This window comes from Macrobrachium nipponense, chromosome 24 (genome assembly GCF_015104395.2).
Source record: "Macrobrachium nipponense isolate FS-2020 chromosome 24, ASM1510439v2, whole genome shotgun sequence".
Lineage (NCBI taxonomy): Eukaryota > Metazoa > Arthropoda > Malacostraca > Decapoda > Palaemonidae > Macrobrachium > Macrobrachium nipponense.
This window is the reverse complement of record NC_061091.1, coordinates 55,410,376-55,431,282: the sequence shown is the minus strand read 5'-3', so window position 1 is coordinate 55,431,282 and position 20,907 is coordinate 55,410,376. Positions and strand designations below refer to the sequence as shown.

The following is a 20,907-nucleotide window of genomic DNA, read 5'->3' as shown; positions in this document are numbered from 1 at the left end:
ATATATACATAGGAATGATTTTGGTGTAAGCAGGATGTTGGATTTCGAAGTACTAGATCAACATTTGGTTTGTACCAGCTGCAGGGGTACAGAGTGTGATCTTGGAACTAGATGTCACAAATGTAGGGGATTGTTCTGTGGACTTTATGTCTGAATATGTCAGATGTAGGAAAGAAGGGAAGCTGATAGATTGCAAAAGCAGTTAGTTAGGTCAGGTCTTAAACCTGTTGGTTCCATCCTTCTAGTGTCCCTTCATTTGCAGCTATCCTACTCAGGCTAGGCATTTTAGTATTAAGTAAGACTTCCTCTGTAGGTCCACTTTCTGGTCCCCATTTGGCTCAGGAAAAGCATATTGAGAAGTTGGAACATGAAATCAAACTTATTTTAAGTTTTAATACAAGTTGAACTCAGTTCGTGTCAGGGAACGTCCTGAATCCCTCCATAATGTACGCTCTTTTTCGTGTTCCCCTATTAGAAGTAAGGTGTTGGTGCCTTCACCTTTGACTGCCCTGCGATAGTGTGTCTTTGTGAAAGAGTCTGCTACCAGGTTCTCTGGGTGATGGGCTTCTGTTATCTCCAATACCTACTTCACCATTTTCACAGTCTAAATCTTGTTTAACGCGTTTGCTTAAGGACCGTTTTGGTAAATGTTAATCATCGTTCTGTATGCGCATTCTGACTTCATCGGCACCTAATTTGAGGTTCTTAGCATATATAGGGTTAATAATATAGGTACTATAGACACTTTTATTGAGATAATAATGTGTCTTTAGCAAGTTTTGCTTATTCTGATACAGTAGTACCTCGAGATACGAAAGCCTCTACTTACGAAAAACTTGAGATACGAAAGCCAATGCGAAAAATTTTACTGCTCTACATACGAAAAGTTTTCAAGATACGAAAGGTTGTTGCTGTAAAGTCCCGAGATTCGCCCAGACCACCGAGAACAATTTTAAAACTCCCGCGCTGCCAACTGAGTAAACTCGCCACCATCCTCCCGCTCTCCCATTGGTTCCTGATGCTAGTCACCCCATAAGGTCCTGCTATCCTATTGGTCAGCATCTACCCCTTGTGCTTTAAGTATTCTATTGGTAAAAGGATGCTGTAAATTGAAAAACTTATTCATGCAATACATTTAATAAAAAAAAACATTAGGTAAAGATAGAATAAAGAATAGAAATGAATGATTATTATACTGTTTGGTAGTTTCAGTAGTTGAAGAGAGATTATGAAAATTTATGGCTTACTGTGTAAAGTGATTGCTTGGCGATCGTTCGATACTCGTAAGTGCTGGATGTAAACAGACGTTTGGAAGCTTTTTTTTGTTTGTTTATTATAGTTAATGGTTACTTAATAATTATTTGAAATGAGTACATGCAATACATTTAATAAAAAATTTGTGAATTAGATATCATAAAATATAAAATAAATCAGACTGCCAACAAATACGTATTTTTTAGAATTCTTCTTCTGTTTTATTATTACGTTACGTATACGTATGTTTCATTATAGCTGTCAGTAACTCGGTATCTCCATTAGGTAAAGATAGAATAAAGAATAGAAATGAATGGTTATTATACTGTTTGGTAGTTTCATTAGTTGAAGAGAGATACTAATGAGAATTTATGGCTTACTGTGTGCTAGGAAAAATGATTGCTTGGCGTTCGTTCGATACTCGTAAGACGGGTAAGAGCTGAATGTAAACAATCGATTGGAAGGTTTGTTTTTTGTTTGTTTGTGTATTATAGTTAATGATTAATTAATAATTATTTGAAATGAGTACATACTGATTATTTATACATTTTATTGGCATATTCTAAGCGTTTAGCTCTTAGGTTTAGATGTCAGAATCATAGACTAGGCTACAGTAGCAACCGCTAACATAGGCTAGGCTTATTGCTAAGGGACATATGCTAAAGTCTTAATATATGCAGTAAAAATGGGGTTGAACATTACATGCAGTTGAATATTACTCAAGTATGTACAGTATTTTGCCTTTTTGGAGTCATATTTCTTCCGTCGGATCAGTTGTAACCCTAGAACATGTGTTTTAGGCCTGGAAATATAATTTACTGGGGGTGTTTTTGGAGGGCTTGGAACGGATTAGCCATTTTACATGTAAAATGTGTTCCAAGATACGAAAAACTCATGATACGAAGGCCGCCTCAGAACGGATTAATTTCGTATCTTGAGGTACCACTGTATTAGGGTGACTCAGTTGATGGTTTAACCAGTCTCTCATGTTTTGCTTTTTCTAAATTCTTGTCGGCTAGCCTATTCCTCTTTATCCGTCAAAATGCGCTTGTTCCTTCTTTGCACATTTTTTCTTCAGCTATCGGCAAATCTGTTACTACTGCCTCAATTAATGCCTCTCTTTTCAGTCTATACAATGTTTTTAGTATCTTCAGTATTTTCCAAGCTAGATATTATTCTAGCTTCATAGCTTTCTAATGACATGTCATATTGGAATGCATTCAAGTACTATGTTGATTCACTTTTGGATGAGGCAGGAAAGTCATAACTCCTCTCCCCTCCGCCTGCCAAACTTTCCCATTTTCTTTTACGCCCCTTGTTTTCTTAATCTCGGTTGACTTGTGGACGCAACTCAGTCCTTGAGTCACTTAAGACTGTCTCCCTTTTATCGAGTCCTTGAGTCACTTAAGACTGTCTCCCTTTTATCGAGTCGTGGAGGCAAATACAGTACTCAGCTGCTCGCTGCTGTCTCCTATTGCCAAGTGTTTCTTCCTGTTGCCACTTGCCAGGTGTTGCCTCTTATTGGCAGCTGTCTCCTGTCACCCTCTCTGGCAGAAGAAGAGTTTGAAATGGAGAAACACCTTCGGTTTGATTGGTGTTTGTTGCATTATTATGCTTCACTGTATCTTCATTTAGTTCAGGAAAGAGGCCACATAGAGAATGCATGTCTCGCTTGTCTTAGTATATGTATTTCAGCGCCTTTTAAATATTTGGAGAAGAGAACCTAAGCTTTCTCCATCAATTAGAGCTTGTTATGTAACTTTTCTTGTACTTGGTCGTACAAAGCTCCCCTTGGGTCTACTGTGGCTTGTGTTTTTGATTCGTATCTTGTGTTTTTTATTTGTATGAAGTTACAGAGAGCCAGAGACAGCCTGTTTTTTATTCGTATGAAGTTACAGAGAGCCAGAGACAACCTCTTGTGATACAAAGGCTTATTGGTGCTTAAACCATCCACAGTAGGAGGTTCAGTTTCTTTCTCTTTCCTGTGGAGAGATGCACTCGAGACTTACAGGTTCTTTGGACATGCTGAATGGAGTTCCTTTCTAGCTTGTTGAGTTGCTATCTTTTATGTTCCCCGGTTATCAGTGGGGGTTCCGATGTTGGTGGGGTGCTGATAAGCTAAAACTTCCATTAACTGAAACTCGGCTATTTATAGCGCCGATAACCAGTTAATGGCGCCAATATACGGTTAATGACGCCTCTGTTAAGTATGTTATGACGCCAGAACTGGCATGTTATGATTCCATAAATTGCCAATTTTATGGCACTAGACAAGTGCCATAAAATGGATCACCATTAACAGAGTCCACCGATAACCTGGGACTGCCTGTACTCAGTAAATTGTCTCTTCTCTGCATCAGTTTAGAGAAGTGGAGTTCGTGAAGCCAGCTTTAAGAGTTTTGGTGCCAGCAGGAGTTTAGCGAGGAAAAGTTAATTATAATTCATTTGTGATGCTGCAGGGTAATGTTCTCATGCTTATAAATTCGGTTTGGAAGAAGTGAGAACACTTTTGCCTCTTTCTGCTTATGCTGCTCAGGTTAAGGCAATAAGGGAGTATCTATTAGTACAGTTTTGTTTTATACATTTCAGGGATAAGTGCAGCCCTCAGGTTCTGGTAGATGAGCAGGTGCAATCTCCTGGCATGCTTGGAGAGACTTGGGTCCAGTACCTTACATGGTGGAGACGGTGAAGGGGAGTTAATATTCTTTTTTAATTGCCTTCCACTGGTTTGATCTCTTATCACTGTTCCTTTGTCTCCTTCAGCAGAAGTCTCTCTCTCTTTAGTAGGAGGTTGTATATATAGGGAGAATGAATGGACCAGGCAGTAATTAACTGGGATTTTTCTTGTCTTTCCTAGCTCCATAAGCAATTGGAGTTGGGTGGTCATTCTTGGACATTTTGAGACTGAATAACAGGAAGTGTCTGCCCCCATACTTTTTGGTTTTTCTAGCATGGTTTTAGTGCCTTTCCAAGAACGATCAGACTTGTGGTAGACATGCAGAAACTTATTTCTCTTACCAGTACATCCACAGTCACGCAGATTCCTGCAGGAAATATTTATAAAAAGATATAGCTGTTCTGTGCACTTACTTTGGGTTAGTGTACTGCACCTTGCCCATAGGTGGATGGTGTTGATTTTAGGAGCAAGAATCTTTTCTACTTAATCAGTGGTTCAAGTTGGCCAACTCTGTCAACAATATCCCAAAGGCCAAGGGCCTGTTGCTTCACCTGGCCCTGTTTCTATAAATTACAATTTTATGTACGCAACTTACTAAGTGGTTAACATAGCTATATTCTCAACACCAGTCGGCAGCTAGAATTTTGAAAATTCGTAGTAGCACTATATTGTTTTAGCTAGGTGACATCCCCCCCTCCCACTACCAGGGGAGAGAGGAACCAACTTACCACTGGTATTCTGTTGTTTCTGCCAGCTGATGCCATCAACAGCTAGTTCAGTAGCAGCAGGAATTTTGGAAATTGGTTACTTCCTATTGATATCTGTGGATATCAATAAGGAGTTTGATGAAACAGTAAAATTTGTGCTTTGGTGTGAGTTACCAAGTATTAGGCATTTCCGATACAGGCTCTCAGTAATAGGTATTGTAGCAAAGGCTGTAATACAAGGTTCATCAATGCCTGTTATGACCCGCATTCAGTTTGTGTTGAGTGTAGGGGTCAATCTTGCACACTGACTTTGACTTCTGGGGAATGTGTTGATTGGGATAACAAAAAATGGAAGACCTTAACTAGCCATTTGAGTAAGTAAAGTTCCCTGTCAAACTCCCCAGCCCCTGGGAGCAGTCATACTGGTAACCCAAGGGAGGTCAGCGTGGTCTGCCCATGAGCAGTCGTCCCCTCAGGCGGTCCTATTGAAAAGTCCCAGACCATAACAGAGGGCCATTGAAAAGGCGTCTCTAAGGGGTCTTGACTCTTTTTGAGAGGGTCGCACTCCAAGGAGTCTTCCCTGTAAGGTTACAGCCTGGTGGTACCGCCCATTGTGTTCTTACCTCAATAACGTTGGTATGGGAATTTCCCTTGAAACGTACACTTGCAGGTGCAGTAGGTCTACATACCACTCTACTTGGGGCCATCTTGGAGCTACAGTGTCATTCTCAGCCCTTGGGACACAAAAAGTCTGTTGATGATCTTACAAAGTTGGCTGAACAGGGAAGGCATATAGAGTAAGTCCAAATTGTCCCAAGGGTGCTGGAAGGAATCCTACAGAGCAGCTCATTGGACGAGGGACTGGAGGACAGAGCAGTGGTAGTGTGTTGTTTCCTTCTGTAGCAAAGAGGACCTGCATCTGCCCCTCCCACAGCCCAAGCAATTTGTTCATTATGACCTGTTCCAAGGACCATTCTGTACCTACTATGTATACTTGTTCTGCTCTACTTTAGTGAGACGTCTGCCATGATTTTTTTCTTGCCTCAGATGTACTTGGCTGATTGTACCAGTCCCTGGGTCTCTGACCACTCGTGCAACTCCATTAGTCTCAGCTGGTAGTATTGGAGCCAGCCAGAGTGCTCGCATCTCCAACAGGTTGATATGCCTCTCTCTCTCTCTCTCTCTCTCTCTCTCTCTCTCTCTCTCTCTCTCTCTCTCTCTCTCTCTCTCTCCATGGTTCCCGTGTCATTTCGACGTGAATTCCAGTTCCACACAGGAACTAGTTGGTGCACGGAGCAGCCAAATACGTAACGTCGTCCCACACCGGAATATGGGGAAGAAGGCATCGATTACTTGCTCACTGTACACTATTTTGAATTGTTCATCATTTGCCTTCTCTCAATTGCATTACTTTTTGGGGAACTTTTTGTTTCATTATGGCTCCCAAGTGCAAGGCAGACTTTTCTGATGGCAGTGATTTGAAGAAAAGAAAAGCCAGCTCCATGGAAGTGAATGTAAAAAGTAGACCCCCTGTATTCACCAACTATTTTATGCCAGAGGTGAAGGAGGATTGTGCTGAAAAGGGGCTGTCCTTTAAGGTGTTGATAGTGCTGGACAGTGGCCCTGGTCACCTTGCCCATTTAGATGACTTTCATCTTGATGTCAAGGTGGTTTTCCTTCCACCTAATACCACTTCCCTTTTACAGCCTACAGGTCTACTTTTGGGATAGGTCTGACTCGGGTAAATTTACAACCACCTCCAGGTTCTTGCAAAGAGTCAGGACTTGGCCTCTGTGGCGTTCGGCTTCGATGACTGAGGATGCTAGGATCAGCCAGCCATCCAAGTGTCTTTGCAGCCTTATCCCCTTGGTGTGCTCTGATGGCGAGATGAGCTGGAACTCTCGGATGAAGAATTTGGGCATTGCTGCCAGTCCAAAGCAAAGGGCCCTAAACTAGTAGACTACTCCCTGGGAAACGAATCTCAGGAACCTCTTGGACATCTCTTGGATGGGGATGTGCAGGCTCCCATCCTGCAGGTCTTTCTATGATTGGATGACCCCCACCTCCCACCATGATGGATGCTTAAACCAACTGGGGAGTTCCCTTAGGTGGTCCCACTAGGGGATATCTGATTGCTTTTGTCACCGCTCTGCCTTACAGCATGAGGATCCGGGAGATGGGGAGTGGAGTCGGGTGAGGACCTGTCCCAAGATGTTCTGCAGTCCTGGTCAGATCTGCTCTCTGTGCTGGATGTGGGCCACCTGCTGGCAGGGACTTAGCAGCACCGAAGGGCAGTCTGTACCCTTACCTCAAGGCAGATACAGAGCGCCCCCTGTTTTAGCGTTTTCCGGATTTGCGGACTCACGGATTTTTGGATTTCTCTGTGAACCATATCTACCCATTATTCGCGGGAAATTCGCCTATTCGTGGTATTTTTCTATGAAAAATATCCACAAATTCCTGATTTTTTAATCAGTTTTATCAAAAAATGCATTTTTTGTGATAACACTATTAAAAAAAAAGGTAGAAAAATGTTCAGTGGGTTTTTCTTGAGTTTTAACTAAGAAAATAGGCTGTTTTCACATTTTTATAGGGGTTCCAACTATTCGCAGATTCTAACTATTCAGTGGGGGGATGGGCGTCTGGTACACATCCCCCTCAAATACGGGGGACCACTGTACTACTGTGATTTTTTTTTTTTTACAAAGCATTCTGTGTATCAACAGTCCTGCCTTTATATGTAAACAGATGCAAAACTACTTTTTTGCCCTGCATTTATTCTAGTTTAACATTCACTTTAAACATTAAGCAACAAATAACTCAACTGGAATTATTGCTTTTCCATATGTGGCCTGATACAAAGCCAAATTGTAAAAAATATTTATATATTCAAAGTCCTTTTACGTACTTCACAGCCTTTTTATGGTCGTCTAAGCAATAAACGCATCTTCCTTACATGTTCTTAACATAATTATAGCTCTCATAATAACTATTGGGAAAGTCTTCAATCTATAAATTTACTTTAAGCAGGGATGTTACCTTTCATTCCTGTTTGTTCTGTTGCTGACATGCAATCAATATTTATCTTTCAAGATACTGTAAAAAAACCACCATTATATACTAAAGCAATTATATAACCATTACTTTAAGTTTCCTCTCCAAGTGAATGAACTTTGGAATATACAGTAATCAAAATAAAAATTTACAGCCTCAAATGGAGTGGCTGTCAAGTACAGAAGTTATACTTACTTGTGTTTTCCACCCTTGCAACAGCAGAAGTAAATGATAGCACCGATGATAAGCAAACCTACAGCCCCACCTACACCGCCACCTGCCTTTTCACCAATGTTTTCATCTCCTGAAACAAAATAGCTAATTTAGAAGTGCATTACATTGCTTGGTTGATTACTGGAACTTGGAGAAAGATTGCTACCTGAGTGAACGATTTGATAACATTTCCCTGGTGATTTCAGTATGATAACCATATTTTATTAGCCTGTATTGAATGATTATCATTATTGTTCCAGTGCTGGGCAACATTCAGTTAAGAGTATATGCTTTATAGTTCATGTAAATAAGAAAGTTAAAGTATATTTTGAAGAAATACTAATGTTTTTCTCTTTACCTTTTGCTCCTGGTTTATGTTGTCCTGGCTGGTTTGGATTATATCCAGGCTGATTTGGGTTGTAGCCAGGCTGGTTTGGATTATATCCAGGCTGGTTCGGATTATATCCAGGCTGGTTCGGATTATATCCAGGCTGGTTCGGATTGTATCCAGGCTGGTTCGGGTTGAATCCAGGCTGGTTCGGGTTATATGGTGGCTGTGGCTGAGGTTGACGTGGTGGTTGAGGTTGAGGTTGAGGTTGAGGTTGGGGTGGAGGGGGCACAGCAGGAGGAGGTGCTGGAGGCGCTGATGGAGTCTTTTTGCCTGCCCCTGGATAATTGTCAATGACGTCATCAAACAAATCAAAGTCCCCTCCTCCCCCACCTGACTGTGAACCACTTACAGATGTCTTGGGTGCATCTCCTGGAAGACATCTCTTGAGACCAGAATCTTCATGAGTGCCAGGAGGGCATTCACAGTACTTTCCACCGCAAACACCATCATACAGAGACTGGCATGGATCGTTTAATTCTCCTTTGGTTGGGTCTAGGTTGCATTTTGTTCCCTTAACACCTGAAATTCAAAGAAATGAGTTAAGTGAGGCTTGTTACACATACAGTTTCAGATGTTCACAATATTTAAAAGAAATCATAAAGTGAAGTACACGATCTGTTTCCTGGTAACTTTGCCATTTTAAAGGTACTCAGATCTTCAGTAGCTTGGGAAAGATAGCAAGTGTAATATTATGAAATAAGAACCGCAGTTTGTTTTATGGGAGAAAGAACTCATAGAAAGATTTAAACCAACAGAAAGACTATAGGTTCTGAGAGTATGATTATGTCAGACAGTGATCATAATGAGTTTAATCAACTATTAGAACTAAAGGTCTTGATTATTGACCAGCTGCGAGAGTCATTTAAAGATTAAGGTGACGGCACTGTATGCGAAAGAGCTGCCAGTGAGTAGTCATCTGTATAGGCGTATAAAGCAGCCTCTGGAAGGGTTTTTTTTATTGTTAACTAGTTCGTCTTTCAAGCAACAGCCAAAGAATAAGGGTGAGTCACTGATGTCTTGCTTTTCTCTGGGAGTAAACCATCTTTGGGGGGAACTTTGTATTGTCCAAAATATGTAAAGACTACATGCAGCAAACAAACTGAAATCCACTGGATAAATCCAAAAATGAAAGACCAGGTCCCAAATGCATTGGTGTAGTTTGCTTATGCATTCGTCTGGGAACAAAGTGAAGTAGAGTCAAAATATACTAATAAGCCATTGCCGTGAGGAGTCCACACATTCATTCCAGTCTCGGGATCGAAAGAGATGAGGGTTGATCTTAAGGTTAATGCACCTACTGGTAACAAAACAAATATTACTGAAATTTGTAACCAATCATATGGGTAATGCTCAAGTGAAATAACTTTTCCAGTGAGGCTTGAAAGCTAAAGGTGAGAAAATAGTTAGGAAGCCATGGATGGAAACATCACAAACTTTAATAATTAACGATAATGTCGTAAACTTGGTGCCATAGCATCATCAAAATAAACTAGGTAAAATTACTTAAAAAGTTATATTACATATGCAATATGTTTATGTACATAAATACACTTATCTATATGTATTATACATTATACACACCATACACACACAATATATATATATATATATATATATATATATGTGTATATATAATATATATATATATATATATATATATATATATATATATATACGTCCAGAAGGAGTCCATGATACTATATTCAGACTTTATTTTTTAAAATTGTGAATTCCTTTTAACTTTATATGATTTTAATATGTCTGTATTTTATTCACAGACTGATGATGCACACAGTTGTGCGAAACGTCTCACATGTAATAAACTTGGCCTTTTAAATATAGTATCATGGACTCCTTCTGGACTTTTTATAATTGAATGCTGAAGCACCGTATATATATATATATATATATATATATATATTATATATATAGTATATATATATATATATATATATATCTATATATAGAGAGAGAGAGAGAGGAGAGAAGAGTTTCGGTATATTAAGTGACGTGACGCTTTCTCTAGAAATTCCTTTACGGTAAAAACGGATCATGTGGAATGATGTATACTGTATATATATTATATTATATATATATTAATATATATCATATATTATATCTATATATATAAATTAATATAATAATAATAATATAAATCTATATATATATAGTATATATATAATTATATGTGTGTGTGTGTGTGTGCCTATAAATATAATTTATATCAACTTGCATAATTATGTGTTTTGACTGACAACAATGCGGTCTTCAGCAGTCATTTTCACGCACAACCTAGAGGCCAAAGGAAGGGTCGGGGGGGGGGAATATGGTGGCGCCCATTTGTCCAGGCCAAATATTGATTTTAAGGAAAGTAGGGTACGTGAGGAGAAGACCTCTCTCAGTTATGGAAACTATCGATATATTCGTAGCTTTTACAGCAGTATCCAGGTGATCAAGTTCTGTGCTTAATTGCCCTTTTTGTTTTACATTTCTTCCACTCTCTCTCTCTCTCTCTCTCTCTCTCTCTCTCTCTCTCTCTCTCTCTCTCTCTCTCTGGCAGGACCTGTGTAGCAGTATAACGCTCAAAATTCATGAGTTTTATATGTAAAAATTGACATGCTTGAGGATTCCAATGACTTCAGTCAAGGCACAACTGGACCTTTTGCTGCTGACCGTTTCTCTTACGTGATGGGTTCCTCTTCGATTCCTGTATTACACAAGTTATTTCTTGTGATTGACTCTTCGAATTGTACAAACAAAATAGTGTATTGTGTATTATGCATTTTTTCCCACAAATTCTGCCTTATGGAAGTCATTGACTCCAAGGTCAGCAGCCAGCTTTATCAGTCGTTCATACCATCCACTTTCTGGATGTGGAAATTCTCTAACGTCTTCTGTTTCCACAATAATTCAAGCTGCTGCTTTGAGATAAGATTTTCAGTTCGTAGGAAGTCCATGGCTACACTTCCCTGGAACTCAGAACCACTACTACGGCAACGTTGATACGAGGCAGTATTCCAGATTATGACATTCAGGTCAATTGACTTGTTATTCTGAAATGAGTTTAGCTAACTGGATGCCTGACTGAGATTCTGGAGTGATCAGTGCTGAATAGGCTTCTGACTTCTGGTCTGGAAATGAGAGCTCCTGCCATTTGTGTTCTGGAAATTATTGCATAGCAGATTGACAGACTTTTGATCTGAAAATAATAATTGCTGACTTGCAACTGACCGCAGGTTCGGTGATGACTGACTACTGATCTGGATTTACGATTCTGTGCAGCGTCCCATCGCTCCGTAGCTGCAACCCCTTTCCTTTAACTGTACCTCCGTTCATATTCCCTTTCTTCCACCTTACTTTCCAAACAATTCTAACAATAGTGCAACTGCGAGGTTTTCCTCCTGTTACACCGTTGTAACCTTTCTCTCAATTTTACTTCCAGCCCTGAATGACCTCAGAGGAAAGGATTATTGATAACTGGATGTGATTATTTATTGCCTCGTGAATTAGGTTGGGTGCAAGTGAGAACCGGTGTCCAGTCGGGGTACCGATATTATTTTCTCAGGGCCGCCCTCGCGTCCAGTAGTGGGGTTAAGAACAGCGAATTTAAACTGTTCTCTAAGTTCACTTTTTGATAATGTAATGACATGATAGTTATATGTTCTGATATAGTGTACCACCTTCCGGAACCTTATCTCAATATAACTGCAGAAAAGTAGATGGCACCACCTGGAACCACCTCTGTTTACAAGGAAAAGTGCGTATAGTTTTATACAGATATGTTTGTGTGTGTAATTTATGTACGTACTATGTATGTGTGTGTCCCTCTTCGTTTTCTTTAACTTTTGAACACAAAGACTATATAGAGGCTTTACATTTGACAAGATAATCCATTAGTATTACTTGAGTGAAGAGTGAGGTGAGGTGACGATTGACTTCGGCTATGATTTGTAAACTATGCAATATGGATTCATCATGTTTGGTATGCCCAATCCAACAGTGCTACCAGTGCAGTGTGGAGAATGAGGTCAAGATCAAGGTTAAGGTCCTATTCAGGAGAAGAAGATTAAATAAGAAACTGAATTTTGGTACCTCTGTATGTATGTATGTGTGTAGGGCATTTTCTAAGAACTCTTCATTTTCCTATGTGGAGTACAATTGAATTAACATATCTCCGTGACACACACACACACACACACACACCCCACTAGGCTTTTCCCCTTAGAGGGATTGGCTTCAAAACATGCTGCCTTTTCTGTTTTCAAAAAATGAGGTTGCAAACCCCCGTGCTGTTCATTACCTTGAAGGCGACCATCCACAGTCGAACATGTACATATTACATAATTCGTTGTTCAGGTCAACACAGGCACAGTGGGATTAAACAAAAATATCTTAAAGTGTTCGGTTTCTCTCCTTTTTGTTTGTGAGGCGAGTAGTACACACACACACACACATATATATAATTATATATATATATATTATATATAATATATATATATATATATATATATATATATATATATATATATATATATATATATATATATAGATATATATATATATATATATATATATATATATATATATATATATATATATGTGTGTGTATGTATATATATACATACATACATACATACACGACAGACCCCGTCCCCTAAATTCAGTCTGTCTAATATTAAAAATTCACAAAGAAAATGACCGAGGGTCTTCCACAACCCCGCGAATAGACCAGCAAGCAACTCTCTCTCTCTCTCTCTCTCTCTCTCTCTCTCTCTCTCTCTCTCTCTCTCTCTCTCTCTCTCTCTCTCGTCAGGATCGATGGCTATGCAACATGACAGTCTAAATTTTCTTTTGTTACGATGGGACCCTGTTCCAAGTGTATTTTTTTTGTTTTTTTTACTTTCCGCGTTCATTTTTAATCTTTTTTCTATAGATTTCTATTGCCTTGTGCTTTTGTTTTATGTTTAATTTTATTTTATTCTCCGTATATTTCTTTTGTTGGTTTTTCATTGTTGCCTGAAACGTCATTGTATTCCAATCCTCTTTAGTGTGTGTAGATATATATATATATATATATATAATATATATATATATATATATATATATATATATATATATATATATACTTAAAGGAATTCTAGATAGATACTGTTTACCAGTCATATTCAGTTGGATTAAAACGCTCAGCAACGGCACAATGAAATTTTATCAACGTTGTATTTCATTAACTCATTTTGTGTGCTACATATTGTATTTACTTTATTCTTAGCTTGCTTGCTCGTACTGTTGTGGAGAAAAGCTATCAAACGCCTTACCCTCGGTTTGGGCGTCCCGACTGACTGATTCAGTTTGCGGTACGACACTATTTCCTTTAATGTTGTAGTGTGATAAGATTTAATGTTATCCAGAGTTCACATGCATTATTCGTCCCTGGGCTGCGAGCCCTGGGCCAGGGTTCTTAATGCATAATGCAGTGGTAAGGTCAAGGTTAAAAATGTCAAAGTTGCGGTGTTTACAGATTCTCTTCAAAGTGGAAATCTCTTTCTTTTCTGAGTGGAAATTTTTTTTTTTTTTAAATGAGTCGCGTTGCACTATAGATAAAACGAAATGTCTTAAGTGCATTAAGGAAACGCTCATTCCACTCTATCAAATAAGTCTAAGCATATTTGAAAACGGCAAATCAAGATCCGTCCCCTTCGGTCAGGTGGGATCAGCGAGGTCAAAATGTAATATTTAAACAGTTATATGACCTGAAATAAGACAGACGATGGCATATATTCAGTGCAGGCGAGCGCAAGATGACTTTGGCACCTCAGGTTTCACTTCTTTTAGGCTTGTAGATTTTACTTACTTTTGGACCTGATTATGGCCCCTTGCTGCTGACAGCTGGGGCTAGTTGGAAGTTTCAGTAACGTTTGCCTTTTTATGCGTCCACCCTCCTGTTTTATTTGGACCTGGAACCAGCCCGAGAGGAGCCTTTATTAGACTCAGAGGTCTGGATAAACTAATCCTTTATAATAATAATAATACTGTTGAAAAGAATGGCAGCCTTAAGCGAGTTGATTTTATATATATATATATTTTTTTTTCCATTTTCCTTACAATTCGCTTCTCAGGCTCAGCGATGTTTTTGAGTAACTGGCCAATATTCGTATTGGGAATTTTCAATATGAATATTGGCCAGTTACTCAGAAACATCGCTGAGCCTGAGGAGCGAATTGTAAGGAAAAGAGAAAAAACACAATATATAAGATCAACTCGCTTAATTCTGCCATTTTAACAATGATAATAATAATAATAATAATAATTCGGTCCTGGATTGGCATGAGTTTATGGTTGTCATTTATTAAATCCCATGAGAGTCTGGGAGGGGAGTACTACGGGTTGCCCCATACAGTAGGCCTTTCAGATCACGGCTGTAGGTACTGGAATTTCTTTGTGGTGTCCCTTTGGTAAAATACTTTCAGACTTTCACTTCATATTCGTTCCTATATATGTCCTTCGTCTTCAAGATGACCGTGCGTCAATTTGCAACTCTCACTAAAGAACAGATTTCTTAGGACGACTCGTCTCCGTTGGCAGTTAGAGTTCAGTGGTCTACATCAGGCCTGTGGGGAAGGACCGTAACGTGTCGATAAGGCCGGTTTAATCTAAACAACCCCTGTGAGATCTACAAATGTGACTCAGTGGCAACAGTAGTAATTTAGGCTTACAAGACTTCCATCAAGATCCCCTTGAGATACTTGGTATGCACAATTGCTTTTTCGAGTCACCCTTCCAACGTTAAATCTCCTATGTTCGTGTTTGGGGAGAATTTCCAATGTTTCTCGAACAGGAGAAATTACGGCCTTCATCTTACATGGCGTGGGAAGTCTGCTGGCGATGTAATATTTTGCGTTCCTTAGTTATTTCAGAAGTGTTTGAAATTCTTGATTCTTGTTGTGCGTTTCTTGTTCTTATTACATGCTTGTACATACATTCATACATACATACATATATATACATATATATATATATATATATATATATATATATATATATATATATATATAATTAAGTCTAAATAGACAGATGGTCTCTGCAAATAATGCCACTGACTTAACAGGAATATAAGTATACCACACACACACACACTATATATATATATATATATATATATATATATATATTATATATATATATATATATATATATATATATATATATATATATATATATATATATATATATATATAAAGAGAGAGAGAGTTTGTATGCAGATCTCTCTCCTCTTCTCCTCTTCTCTCTCTCTCCCTCTCGTCTCTCTCTCGCAGCTCTCCTCTCTCTCTCTCTCTCTCTCTGATAAGGACTAGTCTAGTAAATGAATTCTCTTTATTAAAATTTTGGGGTGACTAAGCTTGACGGGAGTGGTATTATGGTGGCCAGGAGCAACACGGAAAGTGGTATATGCTTCACCACTCTATCTGCTCTCATGTCTGTGCACTTTGTGTTAAAGAGTCGTATTGCGTAGCGAGTGTTTATTGATTTCCTTTGGATAAGGGTAGGCTGCTCGAAATACTATGTCCTTACTGGGTTTTCGGTATTGCAAACATTACCGCTTGACAGATACTGACTGTGACTGTTCACACTTGATCATTGGTATAAAGAATTTTATATTCTTGTTTTGGATTTTTTCTGCGTCATATTTTACCCAAATGCATTATCTTTTCCCAGGGATGTTCTGCATTGATTCTGGAAACATTGCCAGGTGCAGTTTATCAAACTAACGTCATGCAACCGTCATTTCTGTTATTCGGTGATATTCACGCAGTTTTGCCTTTTGTGATATCGTCTGGCTTACTAAAAAAGTAATATATCTTTCTTTTGCAGGTGGTTGGCAATTCATCGCACTCAAGAAATGCTGTTGATGGAAAGCACAAACTTTACATTTAAAGTTTATTTACTTTTTATTTATTTGTTTATATGCATATTTGGTTAGTTGTCAGTCTAATTACTTTAATACAATTCGATTCCCATTTCATCCGAAAATAGTCATAAATACTTTTAATGCCATCCACCAAAAAAAACTGGTCGGATGGAGCGAATATTTCATACAGAATATACAGATAATGAAATAAACTTGGCCTGTTGTTTATGCGTACGTTGAATTCTGATTCCAGAAGACTCACTGCATAAATCGAAAGTGATTTAGATAAAATTATTGATGTCTTACATTTCGGAGTAAAAGAGAGAGAGAGAAAGAGACTCAGTATACGATCATGGCGATCCTTACATTCAGCTCCAATTCCAACAGAAGCGCAGCGCAAAGCAAAGGTGATTCACCCGAAAAGAGTTCGGGATGACCCACATTTCGGAGGCATATACTGTTATTAAATAAAAAAAAGATTAAAAGTTTCTCTCACGCGACGGGCAACCGCGTTGTGGACGAGGCTTGAAAGAAGCCTTTGAACTCTTGAAGAAAGTATTTCTCGTTTTATGCTCTTGGTTCCTTTCGTAGGTCACTTGATTCACAATCTCAGTCTGGTATTCTTGACATAAGGTACGTATTGTTTATTTTGAATATGCATAAACGTTTACGCTCCCCCCGGTGTATATATTTTTCGCACGCACACATATACATATATGTATATGTATATATATATATATATATATATATATATATATATATATATATATAAACAGAGAGAGAGAGATGAATCATACGATATCTATTGATTTCACAATCCAATAAGAAAATACCACATTCCTTGACACTCAAGACTCTATGCATAACCGCGTGTTAACTGTCTTATTGACTTGGGCTTAACCAACAAATGCTCTAGACACCTGACACGTGACGTTGTGATGTACCGACACTTGTGGGATCCCTCACCCGTCAATATGTTAGCCTCAAACACTCACCCGTCAGCATGTTGCCCCTCAAACACTCACCCGTCAGCATGTTGCCCCTCAAACACTCACCCGTCAGCATGTTGCCCCTCAAACACTCACCCGTCAGCATGTTGGTTGGGTGGTGAACAGATTTTCCTTCGTTTTAAAGAAGAATGAATGCTGAATTGTGGGAATTTTATGAATGAATATTTAAGTTTTTACAGGTAGTTTTTACAGTATGTGTGTCTATGATATATTTAGATTACACTTTTCCTCATAATCTTTTCCTGAAAGCCTGTGCGTTGAATAATATAATCTATTCTTGCAACGCCGCATCGCCTTCCGAGCTGTTGTTTGGTAAAGTTAAAGATTCTGCTTGGATATTTTCTGTTTTATACACGGAAATTCTATCGAGTGAATTTCAGAATCACTTGACATAATCATCCGCTCAAATAATAATATCATCGTCATCATTATCTGAATGACTATAGTAGATTCACATCAACCGTGCATTTGACGTCTAGGCCAATCCCTTAAGACGCTCTCGATTGGCTGTTGATAAGCCAATCACAGGGCTGGAAACTCTCATTCTCTCGAGAGCTTTCACATGGGCAGGATGTATGTTGCACCTCTCCTGAGGGATACGTCTTTCAGGAGAGGTGGAACACGGTTGATGTGAATCTACTATAGTAACCGTAACCCTCCATATCTTCGAATAGTGTGACACATTTACGTTCTTTTTAAAGAGAGAGCGTTTTGTTTCTGCCTATTTTTCTGACCATTTTGCATTTAATTCTGCGTAATTAAAAAAAAAAAAACTCTCAGGTGATTTTAAATTAATAAAAAGTAGTATATGGGCACCTTGAATAGTAATAATAAATTTTTGTTGTTTTTTCAATCAGCATAAATAAGCATATGCTCATCTTGAATGAAACAGTAATAGTAATTATAAATCATTGCTATTTCCACCTATGCAGCCACCTCCTTTCCTTTTAATTAGTTGACCATGATTGGTTGTGACGCCAGGTTGTAGCGTTAAATCAGTCAATCTCTTGAAACTTGAAACGTTCGAGACGCATCCGTCTTTGATTGGCAGCAAGGCAACATCGTTTGCCTCGCCGTAACGCTAGTTTACTTGATCAATCAATCAACGTCAGTTACTGAATCCTTGGGGTTCGTCTCGCCTAGAGGGCCTTCCAAACAAAAGCAGGTGGCTCCGTGGAAGAGTATCATCCTTTGCTAAGTGCCTGTTATTGTTGCTTAATGATTTTTTGGTTTATTTATTTATTACTTCCGTCGTCCCTTGATATAGCTTTTTTTCGCCTATCATATATTGTGATGTCACTCGGTTTTTATTTTTAATTCTATACATTTTCGATGTAGTTTCATTTTTATTTGTTTGTTGATTTTAATGATATTTTGTTACTTGGTGGAATTTAGAGGATTTTTCAAAATGAACGCGTTTCCCTCGATAATATTCCTTCAATATTGCTGAATAAAGCTATCATTTTTATATTTTTACCTTTGATTATGACGCGGCAGATTCGTACAGGGATGCATCCAGTAATACGGTATGAGGTAATTCACTGTATTGTTAGATGAATCCCGACTTTGAGAAATTGTCGTAATGGAAATGTTAAATATTTCATAAATATTCGATAATTTGCTGTACAGTATTTCTTTTTCATTAAGTTGTAGTTATATTCATTTACCTCTGATTTTATTGAAAGAGATTGTATATACTGCCCCTGATGGTTGCATTGTCACAAATAGTTGATCATTTCTTTCTATTCATTTAGTTCTCAGTTCCAGAAGTCCTTTAGTCCTCACATCGCTGGACTGTGGAACAGTCTCCCTGGGGATGCCGTGCAACTTGAACTTGAAAAGTTAAAGCGAAGATGCAATGCATTACCTACTACTCTAATGCTGTTTTCGTTGCCTTTTAATACATTTTTTTTATCTATTAACTTATTTTTGCTTTCTAATAAGTGAGACCTCTTCTTTTTTGCATTTCACTTTACCTTCTCTTACTTCCTAATGAGCACCATATTTTTTGGAAGCTTGAATTTCAAGTCAATGTCTCCTGGGCTTGTTCTATGTGAATAGGATTTACCTTCTGATTATTATTAATAATAAAATTATAAGTTACGTGTTTCCTTAAAAGTTATGCTATAATTAATACAGTGTTTGAAAAACTTGCAGCTGCTTTTGTAGTTTTGTTTGTTTGTTGTGCAATTCGATTCTCATTAGAGGCTTTCCTAAAGCAGGTCTTTTTCCATGTAACAATGATGTCGAGTTCGTGGGGTCTAATGGTCTGATGTTCCTAGTTGGACGGTTTTCAGGAAAGTACATGCGATGGGCAAGTACCTGCATAGTGATGCGTAATGTGTACCCTTGAACGCATGAAGAATTTTAAGCAGCCACGATGAGGAAATTGAGATGGGAGAAATATGTCAAATATTATAGGGCAACAGTTTATAATTGCCTTACATGCACGTACTTCTGTAATGATCTTAATTGTTATTTATAATATGCGTACGTTCGTTTTGAACTACAGCCTTGTTTTAAGACCTGTAGGTAAATGTCCGTAGCCGATAAATTCTATCTTGCTTCTGAATGACCGATTCATTTGAATTTTAACGTGTGTTAATTGGTTAAAATTCTGAGCTTTGCCAATCACGATTAGTTTCAGTGATATTCGCTGCAAATATTTACCTCCATAAAGGATATGTGTGTGTATGTATATGTATATATATATATATATATATATATATATATATATATATATATATATACATATATATATATATATATATATATATATATATATATATATATTATATATATATATATATATATATATATATATATATATATATATATATATGATATATATATATAATATATATACACATATATATAAATATAAATATATATATATATATATATATATATACTATGAATATTATATATATATATGTATATGAATATGTATATATAAATATGATATAAATATATACATATAAATAAGCGAATACCATAGGAAGGTTAATAGGCAGAGAGAGAGAGAGAGTGAGAGAGAGAGAGAGAGAACAAGCAGAACCGTTTTCGTGGTATTGTATTTAAGAGACAGTAATACTTCAGTAAGTGTCATTGCCATGCCTTTAACACCGTATTTTCTTGAGCATTACTTAACTGCTGTTTGTTTGCTCATTGTTTTTATACAGACCAGTCCGTCTGATAAAGACGTTTTCTTCTCTCTCTCTGCCTCTCAGTGTACTATGAAAATGAAAAGGCCGACAATAAACTATTTACACGTTGTGACCATATACATCGGATATCAAAACTTTTGAATCCCGATCACCAGTAATCATGGATGCAGGAGTTTTGGTGCCCAGTAATTAATACCCGCATTGCAATGTTTAAGTTGCGTTTTTAAATCGCCCTTTTTATCTTTATATATATGGTACATGTACATACCTTGTAGCATATATATATAATATATATATATATATTATATATATATATATATAATATATATATATATGTATGTATATATATATTGTATGTTATATATATATATATATATATATATATATATATTATATACATATATATGTGTGTGTATCCCTAAAAATCACAGTAGATGCACCTGACTTCATTAAATAAGCGAATATATACCACAGAAAAATGATAGGCAGAAATCCAAGCGCTTTCGTCTTTACTAAGACACTCATTCG

At 37.7% G+C, this 20,907-nt stretch overlaps 1 protein-coding gene across 4 annotated transcripts in view; it reads right to left on the bottom strand.

The window, feature by feature from the left end:
* Positions 1 to 20,907, bottom strand: part of LOC135205645 (proline-rich protein 2-like) — a 47,544-nt gene that overhangs the window by 8,408 nt on the left and 18,229 nt on the right. For all 4 annotated transcript variants that reach the window (XM_064236463.1, XM_064236464.1, XM_064236465.1 and 1 more), the window contains exons 2-3: positions 8,264 to 8,815; positions 7,888 to 7,996 (exon numbers count right to left, since the gene is read on the bottom strand). In XM_064236463.1, coding sequence (XP_064092533.1) covers positions 7,888 to 7,996; positions 8,264 to 8,815 — 661 coding nt within the window. The remainder of the gene's footprint in view (positions 1 to 7,887; positions 7,997 to 8,263; positions 8,816 to 20,907) is intronic.